Source organism: Andrographis paniculata, unplaced genomic scaffold (genome assembly GCF_009805555.1).
Source record: "Andrographis paniculata isolate CXL003 unplaced genomic scaffold, ASM980555v1 Contig54END, whole genome shotgun sequence".
Taxonomy (NCBI): domain Eukaryota; kingdom Viridiplantae; phylum Streptophyta; class Magnoliopsida; order Lamiales; family Acanthaceae; genus Andrographis; species Andrographis paniculata.
In genome coordinates this window covers 3,116,597-3,131,934 of record NW_026137589.1, presented here as the reverse complement: position 1 = coordinate 3,131,934, position 15,338 = coordinate 3,116,597, and the positions used below count along the sequence as shown (strand labels likewise).

Genomic DNA, 15,338 nt, shown 5'->3' with positions numbered 1-15,338 from the left:
AGTTACAACGAAATGTGTAACTACAACAAAACGACTTCGCTCCCCTTGTTTGTATATATTTTCAACCTAATTTCAGCAAAATATTTTTAATAGATATAGCTTTTTAGTATTTTAGTTCAAAGTATATCTTTTCTAATTTTTACATTATATTAAAAGATTAAATTGTACAAAATTCATACTTGCTTTGACGAAATTGCTACTAAATTCTCGGTACAAAATTGCGTCAAATTGTTTCGTGGTTTAATCGTCTAACTCCTCTCGGCGGTCCTTGTTCAAGGATATTTGATTAGATCAACTGCGAATAAATTTTAAAATTTAAATTTCTAAACTCTTAAAATTACAAATATATTTATTTTTCGTCTAAAAATACAGTAAAAAAATAAAAAAATAACTATTTTTTTGAGTATATTTACTATTTGTAGTTTTAGAAATTTAAAAATTGAGATTGTAAAAGTCAAATACAGTTAATAAGGACCACCGAACGATTAGACGTAGAATTTATAAAAGCACAACAGAGTTAATACGAAGAATTTTGCACAATTTCGTGAAACTGCTTATGAATTTTATATTATTTAGCCTTATTAAAAGGCGTTAGAATTTGGTATATATTATAATTTATTTACTGTTTATAAATAATACTCAGAACATATATATTAGCACAATAAAGAGTGCATTTGAGCACAATCCTTTTAAAGGATAGCCTTCAGGTATGAGGGTTGAATTTGAGTGAAGTCATGGGTTTATCTCATGTCATCTATCACACATGATTTGTTTGTTCGGCCAAAGGTTAAGTTCGCTTCATGTCACCTACCACACATGATTCGCTCAGCCAAAGGTTAACCCGTTGCGCACTTTCGAGTAACAGCTATAGATCCCACTGACAAAAAATAAAAAAATAAAAAAATAAAAAATAAAAAAGAAGAAAAAGTACATTTTAGCACAAAAACATTGAAGAAACAATGAGTGCAGTGTAACAACACAAAGCACTCTTTGACACTACCTCACAAACATAGAAGAAATCTTGCAATAAACAGCTCTGCAATGTGTCGATTACGAAAGGAAAAGTGCATTTGAGCACAAAAATAAACAGTGAAGAAACAAATATAACGAGTGTAGTGTATACACAACACAATACACTCTTCAACACTACGTCACAAACACCAAATCAGTCCGAAGGATCCATGGATGGACGGACAGGATCATTCGATCCAGTTCCAACTTACACCCGGTCAAACAATCGACGATCGATCGACAATCAATCACGCTGTTTTCTTCCTTCTTGGATGGCCCGGAAGATTCTCGCGGCAGACTCCGATGCCGACACGGCATTGTGCGGCACAACTCTGATAACCGTCGTTGGGGCGTGGTGCTTCGACGAGGACGTCACAAAAACCGGAACCACATCCCCTCCCTCCGCCGCGCCCCGCCATCTCTCGCTCGGGCTACTTCCGGTGCTTGCCTGCACTTCGATGTCCACGGAGACGTGCGACTCCAAGGCGTCTACAACAGCCCCGGAGGCGGCAGCGGCGGCGGCAGCGGCGGTATTCCTTCGACTCGTCTGTTCGATCGACGACCCAGAGAAAACAGCTGTGTTCATAACCGGCACTGGGTAATGCGGGAAATAGCCGTGCGGGTACGACGGTAGCTGATAATACGCCGGAGTGAAGAAGTTGCCCATCATCGGAATCGACCCGGGAGGGCCACAGCCACCGCAACCTTGGCCAGAAAATCCAGGTCCGGCGTACGGTTTGTATATCAAACCTTCGGAAGGAGACATCACAGGAACCAACCACTGGTGCCCTTGCGGCGGCGGAGGCTGGTGGCTGTAACACCATGGATTCATATTATGGTCGCCGTTCATGGCAGATGTTTCTTGAGGTTGGCAGTTAGCAGGCGGCGCTCGATTCTGAGTAGAGGAGAAAGGTGAGTTCTTGTCTTTCGGCTTCTTGGGTTCGTCTTTTTGCTTGACGGGGTTTCGAAGAGGTTTCGCTGGTGTCTTCTTTTCGGGCAAAGGTTTAAAAGGTTGATCAAGAAACGCGGAGTCCTCAAGCAGAAGATGCGGTGATGCAGCAATCAGCTTCTGAACCTGATTTAATTCCAACGCCTAAGTCAGAAGCAACGCCGGAAAACAGTATCTACGAAAAGAGGGTTCGAAAACTGACCTCGATTAATCGATGCAACTCGAATACTTGAACTGCAAAGACTCTTTGCTGACTGCAAAAAAGGACGGTCATTAGACAAAAGGCACCAGGCATCGAAAAGCAACAAGAAATCAATTTCAAAGCACGATCTTACAGTACAAATAACTTTAAACACGACGGAAACCAGATGAGGAAGGGAAAGAAATGTACAATGCAATTACCTGTAGAGGGCCTAAAATTAGGCCTGTATATGTAAGTTAGCTATAACGTATATGCAGTTAGAACAAAATTATAGCAGCAATTAATTTCAGTTGAATTCCTCCCAGCTTCCGGATCGAACTTGAACAAGAATCGAAACAGAAATTTAAAGCAACGTGAGTTTTACGTATTTCTTATATCATTCACTAGAAGAATTTCGAGATGCGCCGCTTTTTCCGAACAGACAGGCAACCAAGGTAATGTCCCCAGCCTTGCCTGTTCTTGATGCTAGACCACTAATCCATCTGCAACAAATTCTCTAAGCTACTCCGGATAAATGAAAATTTAAGAATAAAAGCATATCCCAAAAACGAAGAATATGGATAATTAAGTGGTCATGGCTAACGGACTCACCTTATATCAAAAGAGTATATTCTCACGTGAACCCACCATAATGAAAAAGACTATGCGCTGTCCGAACACACTCCGATGGCTGAGAAATAAATGTCCTCACTTTGAGGATTTAATTAGACTCTGCACCAGTAAACCCACCCACCATTTAAATATGCATAAATCACATTTTTTTCATATTGCAGAAAAAAATTTGGCGCAGCCCTTAAATGACAATGAAAACCAACATCAATAAAATCAGGCAAGCTTCTAGTTTGGTGGCTACGAGAACCCATCGGTGAGCTAATCACGGGTCACTCTCCAGCATCGTCTAGTAATCTTCTGAATGTTTGTGTTTGACCAACCAGTCAACGTTGAGGCCCCGTCAAATAATCTAAAACTGTTCGAGTTCTTAAACAAGCCTTTTGAAGCTGATGCTTGCCAAGCAGATGTAGGAAGATTAATAGTCTATACTTAACACCATAATCAGAGACACTATAGGGGTTGGTTCACGGCCAATTCATCACCACAAAAAAGATCAGACACGTTAGAGGAATACAATATTTTGGAACAATAATTTACATCTAAAAAAGCTCGAAAAAAGTAACCACACAATTACTAAAGAATTCAAATGCATTGACCTCCACAAACATATATATTTATATGCATGTGTTAAAATAGCATGTGCGAAATAGGTGAAGGGTAAAAAACAAACAGCTTCATTAAATCCTTACATTCCTGTTATTCTACTTTTTCTTGTCTAACTCCTACACTGTCATCTTCATGACATTTGACTCTTTTGGTGCATTAATTGAGAGCTTTCGGAGAACTACTAGATTCAAATAACTTCCATTTAAATCCTCTAAAAAAGAACAAAATTAAATGCGGCGGGCTAAGGATAAGAACTTACTTGGCAATTGCTCTTCTGGCTTTCCAAAAGTGTTTCTGACCTATTATGCCTACGACATCATCAGGTGTTATATCCACAGGGTATACGGCATCCAAAATGGAAGTTTCGGAAACACTGTCGACCCTCTCCAAGTCATTAGAATCAGAGTCATTACTGACATCATGGATGATATCACAATCTCCAGAAGGTAAACCTTTCGTCGAATTTTGTAAATTTCTCCTGGCAACTGCTGCCATATTTTCTTCCACAATAATGTGTACACCATTGGAAGGTCGTGAATCCGTACTGACCTCAGTTTGTAGACTATCATTTTCTGTTAATCTGTCAATATCATTTCTACGCTTTTTTCCAGGTTCATGACTTAAACAAGAAATTGCTTGCTTCTTGGGACCTTGAGACTTCCCAATGGATGATGAATATGAAACGGATTTACCCCAACCAGCCGCAAACTCTTGTGAATCATTTTCCTTCTGGTTTTGGACTTCTTGCCTCATACCATGCTCAATCGTGACTGTTTCCTGCGCCTTTTGCGAGTGAGAGGAACTATGGGTATCAGAAGGCGAAAGACTTTCCCGATTGACGTCATTACTAAACTTATCAAAGTCCTGACAAGATGTGGAGTGATCAAAAACTGGAACTCTATAGTCATCTTCATCCAATTTCTTTCGCTTCTCCACTTGTGCTAATGGAGTTCTCAAATCAGAATATTGGCTGCCTTGCTGTTTAGATGGTAGTCTCGAAGGCAGCTGACCAGACAAAAACATGCTCCTCTCAATTCCGCTAACCTGAAAGTAACAGTTTCCAGATGCAAGAAGATCAAAAAAGTGTTCGAAACAATAAAAATAGCACATCAAAATGCATTCTCAAATGGAGTTGGCATCTTACAAGCCTTACAAATGGGCATCATTCGAACTAAATTCATAATCTAAAGGACTCGAAGGAAAACTATATTAATTTACCAGCATTAGTCAGTTGAGGGTTTCTTCCTTGAGCTACCAATACTATAAACTAACAAACAAACAATTCAGCACACCAGACAGAATATCTATAAGCTCTAATTTAGTTCATTTTTACGACATCAACCAACCGAAAACAACCCACAACGAAACCAGACCAATCACGGGACAGTAAACACCATATACCCTAAAAATGGTTGAATCGACTTAAGCTAAATTAAACCTATAAAAACCAGCAAACACAATTTTTCAACTCAAAGTCAAACTTATTAAACATGCCGAATATCAAGATCAAGAAATAAAGCTTCTCAAACAACACCTGACTCCTCGGAGGCGCCGAATCGGCCGGGGAAGTGTTTTTCACATCACATGGAAGCACCACATGACTGAATCTATGAGAAGGGATGCTTAGCTGCTCATAAAGCGCCATTTTGTTTCTCGGAGGCGCTCTTGGCCCTCCCTTCTCGGTATCTTTCACATGAAGCCGAGGAAACATAGGCTCCATAATCTTCTCCCCATCTTTCCCTCTCTTCATCCTCGCAGATGTTGCAGCACTTTTTAGCCTTCACCTTCTGGTTTTGACTCCACAATTTATCCGTTATTCAGAATCCTCTCCAACCGTCGCAGAAGAGGGGAAAAAAGCACCTGAAAATTCGCAGACTAAGAAGATCAAAACCCTTAACTACACGCGAAAATCACGGAACGACACCTCCCGAATAAAAAGTGTCTCTACCAATTAAGAAACACATACAAATAGCAACGGCAAGTTTGATTTCCATACGCAATCAGAGCAGCAGAAGCACCGCCTTCCGTAATCGAACAAAATACACCAAACCCAATTTCCAAAGCAAAACCGGTCGGATTCGATCCGATCCGATCCTCCTTTGCGCAAAATAAAAAACCAACTACCGACAAGGAACAGCCGCCGATTAAGTAGCGAAGACGACAAGGAAAGGGAAGGGAGGCAAGGGGGTTTGCAGAAAATCTGCGGCCAAAAAGGGAAAGGCGAGAGAAATGGAAATGAAGATAGATTGGAGAGTACGGATGGGATGGTGAGTAAGAACGGGAAAAGAGCGAAAGGGCAAAAAGTGGTGGTCTTTGTGGGGCCAACATTTGGATAGAACAGACCTCATACTACACAGCCTAACCTAAAAAATAAAAATAATAAACCAACGTATAAACACTATAATTGTGTTCTTTGTATTTTCAAAAATTTATTATTTATTAACTTTTTTTTAAAAAAAAATACTAAATTAAATATTTTTTTATTTTTATATTATATTAAAAATTAATTTTATATTTAAAATATAAATACTTTATATCGCATTAGTTTAAAAAATTTATTATTTAAAAATTAACTCAAAATCTAAACCTCTAAACTAGTGCACCTTTATATATAGATAAATTTTATCTTGATTTCAAATAAAAAAGATCATTATGTTCTCTCAGTAGTATTTTTAAAATTGCGGTTCTTAGAAAATAGTAATAAAAAATAAAATATTTTATATAAAAGTCAAACAAATTTTAAATATTTATTACAAAAAGTAAATAAAATAAAAAAAATTAAAAAAAATTCAAATACTTTATACATAATATATAAAAATTAATTATTTAATTTAAAATAATATATTTTATAATTTTCATAGAATTATCATACCATACATAAAAATTGTATGTAATATAAATTAATTTTTTGAAAAAAATATATTAGATATTTTGGAAAAAAAAAAAAAAAAAGCCACACCCTAAAATAGATAATTTGGTTGCAGACGGGACGGGAAGAAATTAATTAAATGAATAATAAAAATAAAAAAAAATAAAAATCCCCAAACAAAAACAATTGGATTTGTTTGGTCTATGTTTTAAACCTTTTTACTGTTAGGTTTGATTTTTATTAAAAAGTTAGATTTATATAATAAATAATTATACATATATATTATTTAATTTTTTTAAAAAATAAATAAATAAATAACCCTTAATATTTGCTTGCCATTTTTACACCATTGAATTAAATCATAAATACTCCTTCTGTCTATATACACAAAGTATACATTTACTTTTGAATATTTAAAAATAATACTATCTTCGTCCCACGTACCCGTGTATGTTGCAGTAGATACAGTATTTTAAGAAGAGTGTATTAGTAGATAATTAAAAATATATTAGTGAAAATAATTATCCGATAATATAAATAATTATAAATTAAGATTAAGATAACTAATTAATTTAATTAAATTTTTTTAAAAAAAATAAAATTAAAAAGTTTAAAATAAAATTAAAGTATGTAATCATTTTCCAAAAAAGGAAAATGACATAGTATATGGGACGGATAGAAACAACAACGTGGATATGATATGTGGGAAGGAGGGAGTAGTATTTTAATTATAATAGATAGTTAAAAATAGTGTAATGATATTTTTATCTTTACTTTTTTTTGTGTAAAAATAATGATGTAATATAAAATAAAAGTATTTGTGGAAAAAAAATAAAGTATTTAAAAAAATATTTATTTTATAATTAAACGTATCAAAATAAAAATATGTACACTTTCTAACTGCACGAAACGAAGGAAGAAGTATGCAGTTTTTTTTCACCTTCGTCATGTGTGTTCGATATTTTTTCTTACCGCCCCACCTGCTGCTGTTAACATTATTAAAAATACAACCAAACACATTACACATATGTTTGAACATGTAATAAAAAATAATAATAATAAATAAATAAATAAACATTTAGATAAGTTAAAGTAATACTGTAAAGAGGAATATTTATATTTTAATTGTTGTTTTCAATTAATAAAAGCGATAGCATTGTGGATGTTTTTATACATTAATATTTTTTAAATAATAATAATAAAAATAAAATAAGAGAGGGTCACATCGGTTTGATAAAAACTAAATCAGAAAAGATACGGAAATATTGGACACGTAATAAAGATCTGGCCGTTGATTGGTGGGAGTTGGGACGAATTCTGGACCGGATATTGTGTTTTATTTATGTTTGTGCAATGCAAGGTTGTCCAACTTAGGTTTGTAGGGCCCGCTGTTGAGAAGATAATAATTAAAATTATTATTATTATTTTATTAAACTTCCTCCGGCTCTCGGAATAATTGGGGTGTGTAAGCGATTTTAAATAAAATATCATCTCATTTTTTTTATACAAAATATTAAATTAAATATTTATTTTTTATTTTTCATATTCAAAATATCATATTAACATATATTTATATCACATCATACAATTATTGTAATTTAAAATTTTTACTATTTAAATCTCAACTCAAACTCCAATCTACTTTCTTTTAAAAATATTAATACACATTCGTTTATTTTTATATTTTCATACAATTTTCGTATTTCATATAAAAAAAAACTTTTTTTTTAAATTTTTACAAAATACACGCACCGTATTTGTTTCTAAAAAAATTAGATATATTTCTCAAAATAACATATATACATACATATTACATCTTTTTATATTATTTTTTATTTTATTTTATTTTAAAAATAATTATATATTTTAATCTTATTTTAAATTTTATATATAATTAACTTTTAAAATTCCAACTAAATTAATAATTATTTTAATTTTAATTTATAACTATTTATAATATATAATTATTATTTTTTTAATATATTTTTTAATTATTTATTAATTATATTTTTTTTATTTATAATCATAGAAAAATTGGACATAAAAAATACAATGGAGGAAATAATAGTTTACATTTACATTTGTCTAATATTTTAATATAAGATATTTTAAAACATTATATAAAATTATATCGATAACATAAAAAACAATATTTTATATTAAGTATTAATTTTTTGAGATAAATATAATTTATCTATATATATTTGATATTGTAGACACTATAAATATCATATATTTTAGAAAAAAATAAAATTTTAATAAAATAAATATATGGTATTTAATTATATACGTATGTTAATTTTTATACAATAAATATCAACAATTAATGCAAAAATCTGTTCAAAATGAGAGATATAGTACAAATATTACGTACATAAAATAGAGTCATAATAAATTTGACAGCAAAATAAATTAATCTTGTCAATAAATGAAGTATATAAATTAAGATCTTCCGAAAAAAAATGCAATGATATAAAGATATTAAGGAGGAAGGAAGGCGCGCAATCAAATCCGTCAAGAATGAAAAACGGCATCTGATAGAAAATAAAATATTATAAAATCTTCCTATGGTCAATCAGGACGCGCCACGTGACATCATTCTAAAAGGAAGCCGAGGTCACCCATCCCCTATAAATAGGAGTCATGGTCAATTCATTTGACACACCAAAGTTACATCGAGGATTCAAGTAAAGGGGTAAGTCTCTACACCCTATTTGTATTGTTCTTCATGTTCTTCGTGTCATTCGAACCGTTTTTCGTCGAAAGTCATTGATTTCGACAAATGATCCAATATTGATTGACGAATAGATGGAGTTAACATTCTTCGACGTATCTCCGAGCCGGAGGAAGGATCAAAACTCTTAGAGTCGTTGAAGAATTCGTCAAAGTCAAGGGAATGTCTTCAAAGTTCTCTCAAAACCGTTGAAGAACTCGTCAAAGCCAAGAGAAGGTCTTCAAAGTTCTCTTAAAGCTTCAAGATGTTCATCGTGTTCTTCACCAAAGCATCAACTCGGTCCTCTTCGATCCAAAAGTTAAAGGGATACTCCACCAAAAGTGTTATGGAGCACTAAATTCATTTTCTCAGAGATCAAAGCCGCGGATCGTCTAAAGAAGACATCAAATCCAAAGCCGACGATCAAATTGACCACACGGAGACCGAAGCTCTCCAAAAAGTGGAAAAGGCAAACCAAAGATCAAAGCCACAGATCGTCCAAAGAATATCAAATCAAAAACCGACGATCAAATCGCCTACACGAAGACCAAAACACTCCAAAATCCGGCAAAGTCAAATCAAAAATCAAAGTCTCGGATCGTCCAAAAAAGACATCAAATCCAACGCCGATGATCGAATTGCCCACACGGAGACCAAAGCTCTCCAAAAGGCGGCAAAGACAAACCAAAGATCAAAGCCGCGGATCGTCCAAAGAAAACTTCAAATTTAAAGCTGATGATCAAATCGTCCGCACGGAGACCAAAGTCCTCCGAAAAGCGGCAAAGCCAAATCAAATATCAAAGTTTCGGATCGTCCAAAAAATACATCAAATTCAAAGTCGATGATCAAATTGCCCACACTGAGACCCAAGCTCTCCAAAAGGCCACAAAGTTAAACCAAAGATCAAAGCCTCAGATCGTTTAAAGAAGACATCAAATTCAAAGCCGACAATCAAATCGTCCACACGAGACTAAAGCCCTCTTAAAGGCGGCAAAATATAAAGCAAATATCAAAGCCTCGGATCGTTTAAATAAGATTTCAAATCCATAGCCGATGATCAAATCGTTCTCACGGAGACCGAAGCTCTCTAAAAGACGGCAAAGTCAAACCATAGATCAAAGTCGCGAATCGTCTAAAGAATACATCAAATTCAAAGCTAATGATTAAATTGCATACACAGATACCAAAACTCTCTAAAAGGCGGCAAAACCAAATCAAATATCAAAGTCTCGGATCGTCCAATCGTCCAAAGAGAACATCAAATCCAAAGCTGACGATCAAATCGTCTGCACGGAGGCCAAAGCACTCCGAAGTCCGGAAAAATCAAACCGAAGACCAAATCTTTTCGGATCAAAGAAGTCATCGAAAACCAAGTTGAAAAACAAATCAACCCGGAAGGAGAATCAAAGAACTTATTTAGAATAGAACTCGCTTTATATCCAAATTAAATATAATTTGTACAAATTTTTGTATTTATTAAAAATAACACAATTTTGTATCTAAAGATATCAATATTCTAATTTTTGCCTTCTCAATTTTTTTTTAAAAAAACTTTTAATATATTTTGTTACAATTTTTTGTGGAATTCTGGAATAAGTGGAGTTTACAGAAGTAGACAGTTTTGTGAGTAAGTTATTTGAATACTATGAAATAATATTGTTTTGGAACCAAAATGAAATTGTGATTAAAAAGATAGGTTTTGTTTACTTTTGAGGGATTTTATTTTTGATTTTAATATTTAAAAAAAAAATCTCCAAAAATATTAAATTAAATATGCATTTTTTTATTACATTAAAATTTAATTTTACATTCAAAATATTATATCAATACATCTATATTATATTAAACAATTATTTTAATTCAAAATTTTCCTATTCAAAATCAAAACAAAAAACTATTACATTTAAAACGCAGTGAAGACAACATCGATTATGGAGAGACTAACGGAACCCGAAGGTGGATGATGCGGTCGGTAGCTTTGTGTATAAAATGGTATATTTGTAATTTAAATATAAATTAAAAATATTTTAATATTAATATAAAATTACTTTTTAAAAAATTGAAATGAAACATAATAACAATGATATTTTAAATTGATACAAAACTCACTTTTCAATTTTGTTTAAATTTATTAAAGAAAATCAGTTTACATTACTTTGTATGTAAAATATATACATTATTATCTATTATATAAAATTTTAGTATTTTATAAATTTCTATTAATATTAAATAGGAGTATATTTTCTACTTTTTTCATATAAAGTGACAATTTTCTTCCATTGTTCCCCATAATTTTTTTTTAAAAAATAATTATATATTTTAATTTTATTTTGAATTTTATTACATTTTTTTTAAAAAAAGGTAATTATATATTTAATTGCATTTTGAATTTTATTAATTATACATTTTTGTAAATTTTTGTATGTATAGTAATATGAATATTTTTTAGTGAATAAAATAGTTAAAATATATTTCTTCCGTCCTAAAAAATTAGAACATTTGGATTCAGTAAGAAAATTTAAAAAAATAATATTTTATGAGAAAATGATAAAAGTAAAAAAGTAGTTGAAAGTATTTTTAAAGAGTAAGTTATGAATTAAAAAAAAAAAAAAAAAAAGAGGAGATAGAATGTAATAAATATAATGACATTTGTTGTAAAAAAAAATATAATAGTTAGATGTTGATTTGTTGACTTTGTCAAAATTAATAATACTGTAAATTTAAGGGATAGACTAAAAAAAAATAGAGTAAATTTGAGGGACGGAGGGAGTAATACACTATGCCTCATAAGAAGAGTTTTATTTTCATTTTGTCCGATATTATTTTATAATTTAATAATTATACTACGCATAATGTATACCTTACAATGTATAATATATTATACAAATATCATTATTTTTATATTATACAATACTAATATAATATATTTGTTTTTTCTACTACTTCCTTCGTCCCAACTAATTTATCCACTTTAGTTGAGGCAAAAGTTTTAGGTATTATGTAATTAGTAAGTAATTAAGAAATGTATTAGTAAAAATAATTATGTTATAATAAAAATAATTATAGATTAAAATAATTAAATAGTTTAATTAAAATAAAATTTATATATTGTGAATTTTAAATTTTGATTAAAAAATAGTACCATTATATTTCCATAAAAAGAAAAAGACAATTTAAGTGGGACGAAAATAGAAAGAGTGAACAAATTAAATAGGATAAAAAGGTAAAAATTAATATAATACTCCCACCGTCCCAGGTAATATGAGACTATTATTGCAGTTACGGGAATTTAAATAAAATATAATTAGCAAGTGTATTAATAAAAATAATTATAAATTAAGATAATTAAATAGTTTAATTACAATTAAAAAAATTATAAAATTTAAAATTTAAAATGTGATTAAAATATATTTATATATATATAAAAAAATCCAATTATATAAAATAAACGAAAATAAAAATTATGAATAAATTATGCGGGCTATGAGAATAGTAATATTAAAAAATTTATATAAAAAAACAAATATTAGGAGCCGAAACAGTATTTAAAATATAATTTTAATAAAATATACATCCGGTATATTTATATTTATATCAATGCAGATTTTACAGGACCCAAAGAAAGAAAAAACATTTATTACTCAGACATCTCTTTCATTTCCGCTAGATTTCGTCATCTTCTTCTCGTGTGTGTGCCCTTCCCTATTAAAATTCCTCCTAATTCCCATTCAAACTCGGCGTGCATCTTATTCTTTGCCATCACCATCTCCAGCTGACGATGATAATGATTGCCGGAATTTTTCTGCATACGAGGTTCCCGTTTCTGTGACGATGCGATTGAATATTTGGATACCGTGATATTTTGCGACGAAAGTCAAATCGGAGAAATCAATAAGTTTCCGCTTCAAGTCCTTGGCTGCATTCAGAGATTCGAAACCGACAGTTTTGTAGAGGAGGGAATGCTATTGCCAACCCCTCGAATTCGCCGTCTATCGATTGCACGATCCGAACATTATTTATATTCCCAAATTGAGGTCGGCTGCGACGGTTACTTGTTTCTTTCCCCTCGATTTGCTTAATTAATTTTGTATCTCACGCATACACATGTTGAATTTGTATGTAATTAACGAATTAGGGATTGGTATAGTTTGGTGGAATTTTAATTTTGGGGGTTTTGTGGAGAATTCAGAGAATCTTATAAATGCTGGAGATTTTGAGACTCAGAATCAGAGCTGTAGGTAGACATTTTAGAAAATGGTTTAAAGGTTTGCCTATGGAAGAAGGCAAAGATACTGTTATTGGTGTAGGCAGAGCCTCAGGGCAAGCTAGGGTTCTTCCCCAAAGGCTGATTCGATTACTTGCATTTTTTGTGGCTTTGAGTTTCACCTTCTCTGTTGTTAGCATTTACATGATTAGGTACTTTGGAGTTATTAATAGTTCTGTAGCTTCTGTAAACCCTACATTAGTGTCCTGTGATGAGGAGGCTTTAAGTATGGAGGAATGGATCAAGCCCCCATCCAATTTGATGCATAGAATGAGTGATCAGGAGTTGTTGTGGAGAGCATCTTTGGTGCCTCGACTGAACGAATATCCGTTTAAGAGGGTTCCGAAGATTGCATTCATGTTCTTGACCAAAGGGCCATTGCCCTTGGCACCACTTTGGGAGAGGTTTTTCAAGGGTCATGAAGGGCTGTATTCGATCTACATTCATTCATTGCCTTCGTTTGAGCCGAATTTTCGGTCCTCGTCTGTTTTTTACAAGAGACATATACCTAGTCAGGTACGTCCTCATAGCTCCATTTCTGGTATTTTTCTTGTCTGTGATGGCATGTTTACATCTTTCTTGCCTTCATTTGTGTTTCTTGAAGTAGTTCTTATGGGAATTCATTTTCTCTTTGTCTGGTAATAGAATGTAAACTTGTGTAATTTTTACGTTTTTTAGGCATGCGCAATTCGTTTCATTTCAAATGCTTGTTGCTCTCGATTATGATAGTTCTACATCTTTTAGTAAAGTTGATTGGTTGGACATCAGCATTTCCTCGTTAGGTACTATGACATGATAACGACCTTCTTAATCCTTCCACCACTTCTAGTTGAATCAGTAACAAACATTCCGATCAAAAAAATAAAATAAAATAACGATCATTTTTCATTGGTGCATTTAAAACTATTTATTATACATGAGTCCTCTAGCAAATCCAAACGGTATCCTCCAGCTCAAGTCACCGTATCAATCTTTTCGTTTCTTACGAATATGCATTATCTGTAAAATAAATAAATAAACTAATATATGCAAGTTGCTCGGTGAAAGTGATTTCTTTAGCTTCTATTGAACTTTGGCGTCTAATATGTTACGGGGTTCTATTCTCTACAGGTCTCCGAGTGGGGGAAAATGAGCATGTGTGATGCCGAAAGAAGGCTACTAGCCAATGCCTTACTCGACATATCCAACGAACGGTTTGTCTTGCTATCCGAATCCTGCATCCCTCTCCACAACTTCACGACAGTCTACAACTACATAGTAAGATCCAAGTACAGCTTCATGAATGCATTCGACGACCCGGGGCCGTACGGGCGAGGGCGTTATAACGAGAACATGTATCCGGAGGTTAACATTTCCGACTGGCGCAAGGGCTCACAATGGTTCGAAATCAACAGGAAGCTCGCGGTATATATCATCCAAGACACAAAATTCTATCCCTTATTTTCGGAGTTCTGCAAGCCCGCATGTTATGTGGATGAACACTATTTCCCGACCATGCTGACCATTCAAGCGCCGAATCTCTTGGCCAACAGAAGCATCACTTGGGTCGACTGGTCGAGGGGAGGCGCTCATCCTGCAACTTTTGGAAGCTCAGACATATCCGAGGAATTCATGACGAGGTTGTTTGAAGGCCATAGCTGCACGTACAATGATGAACCTTCCTCCTTGTGCTATCTTTTCGCGAGGAAATTCTCTCCGAGTACCTTGGAGGCTTTGCTCGTATAAGCCCCAAAATATCTTGGCTTTTAACTGACCGAGGTTTAGTTTCGATGAGAATTTATTAAGCTAATCTATAGTGTACAGGAAGCAGAAATTGGAGGATTTCGACGGATAGATTCATGGAGGTATTTAGGTAAGAAAGTTTTGATCGGTTTTCTGTCGAATATTTTTGAATTCTCTAATCTTTATTGAGCTGCCCTTTGCGGTCTTGGTTATTCTATGTTTTGTAGAATTTATATCTATATTTAGCTTTCGGGTATTTTTAGTTTAACAAGATCGTGATTTAGTTTATCGTTTTGGCTCCTTGGATAGGTGCCTATGGTTAGTTGATCGACTTGTGTTCTTGATATCGCATATTTTTGAGCTTATTATATAGTCTTGAAGTTTCTCTCA

The 15,338-nt window shown here is 33.0% G+C and overlaps 2 protein-coding genes across 3 annotated transcripts; one reads left to right on the top strand and one right to left on the bottom strand.

Moving 5' to 3' along the window:
* Positions 1–917: 917 nt before the first annotated feature.
* LOC127255463 (protein EARLY FLOWERING 3-like) lies at positions 918–5,663 on the bottom strand. Of its 2 annotated transcripts, none has more exons than XM_051280994.1 (5): positions 5,347–5,663; positions 4,915–5,240; positions 3,640–4,424; positions 2,163–2,214; positions 918–2,086 (listed from the first exon to the last, which is right to left on the bottom strand). In XM_051280994.1, exons 2-5 carry the CDS (start codon positions 5,128–5,130, stop codon positions 1,256–1,258), a joined length of 1,884 nt encoding a protein of 627 aa, XP_051136951.1. In that variant the 5' UTR covers positions 5,131–5,240; positions 5,347–5,663; the 3' UTR covers positions 918–1,255. The 2 variants fall into 2 exon arrangements, with proteins under 2 accessions (XP_051136951.1, XP_051136952.1); XM_051280995.1 differs by having other exon boundaries at positions 5,377–5,663.
* A 6,925-nt stretch (positions 5,664–12,588) lies between these two features.
* On the top strand, positions 12,589–15,338 carry LOC127255462 (glycosyltransferase BC10-like). Its single transcript, XM_051280991.1, has 2 exons — positions 12,589–13,742; positions 14,337–15,338. Exons 1-2 carry the CDS (start codon positions 13,164–13,166, stop codon positions 14,949–14,951), a joined length of 1,194 nt encoding a protein of 397 aa, XP_051136948.1. The 5' UTR covers positions 12,589–13,163; the 3' UTR covers positions 14,952–15,338.

Coding starts and splice junctions, on each gene's coding strand:
- LOC127255463 (XM_051280994.1), bottom strand. CDS start 5,130: ATGAAGAGAGGGAAAGATGGGGAGAAGATTATGGAGCCTATGTTTCCT. Junction 4,425..4,914: donor CGGCGCCTCCGAGGAGTCAG/GTGTTGTTTGAG, acceptor TGTTACTTTCAG/GTTAGCGGAATTGAGAGGAG. Junction 2,087..2,162: donor AGTTGCATCGATTAATCGAG/GTCAGTTTTCGA, acceptor GAATTAAATCAG/GTTCAGAAGCTGATTGCTGC.
- LOC127255462 (XM_051280991.1), top strand. CDS start 13,164: ATGCTGGAGATTTTGAGACTCAGAATCAGAGCTGTAGGTAGACATTTT. Junction 13,743..14,336: donor AGAGACATATACCTAGTCAG/GTACGTCCTCAT, acceptor TATTCTCTACAG/GTCTCCGAGTGGGGGAAAAT.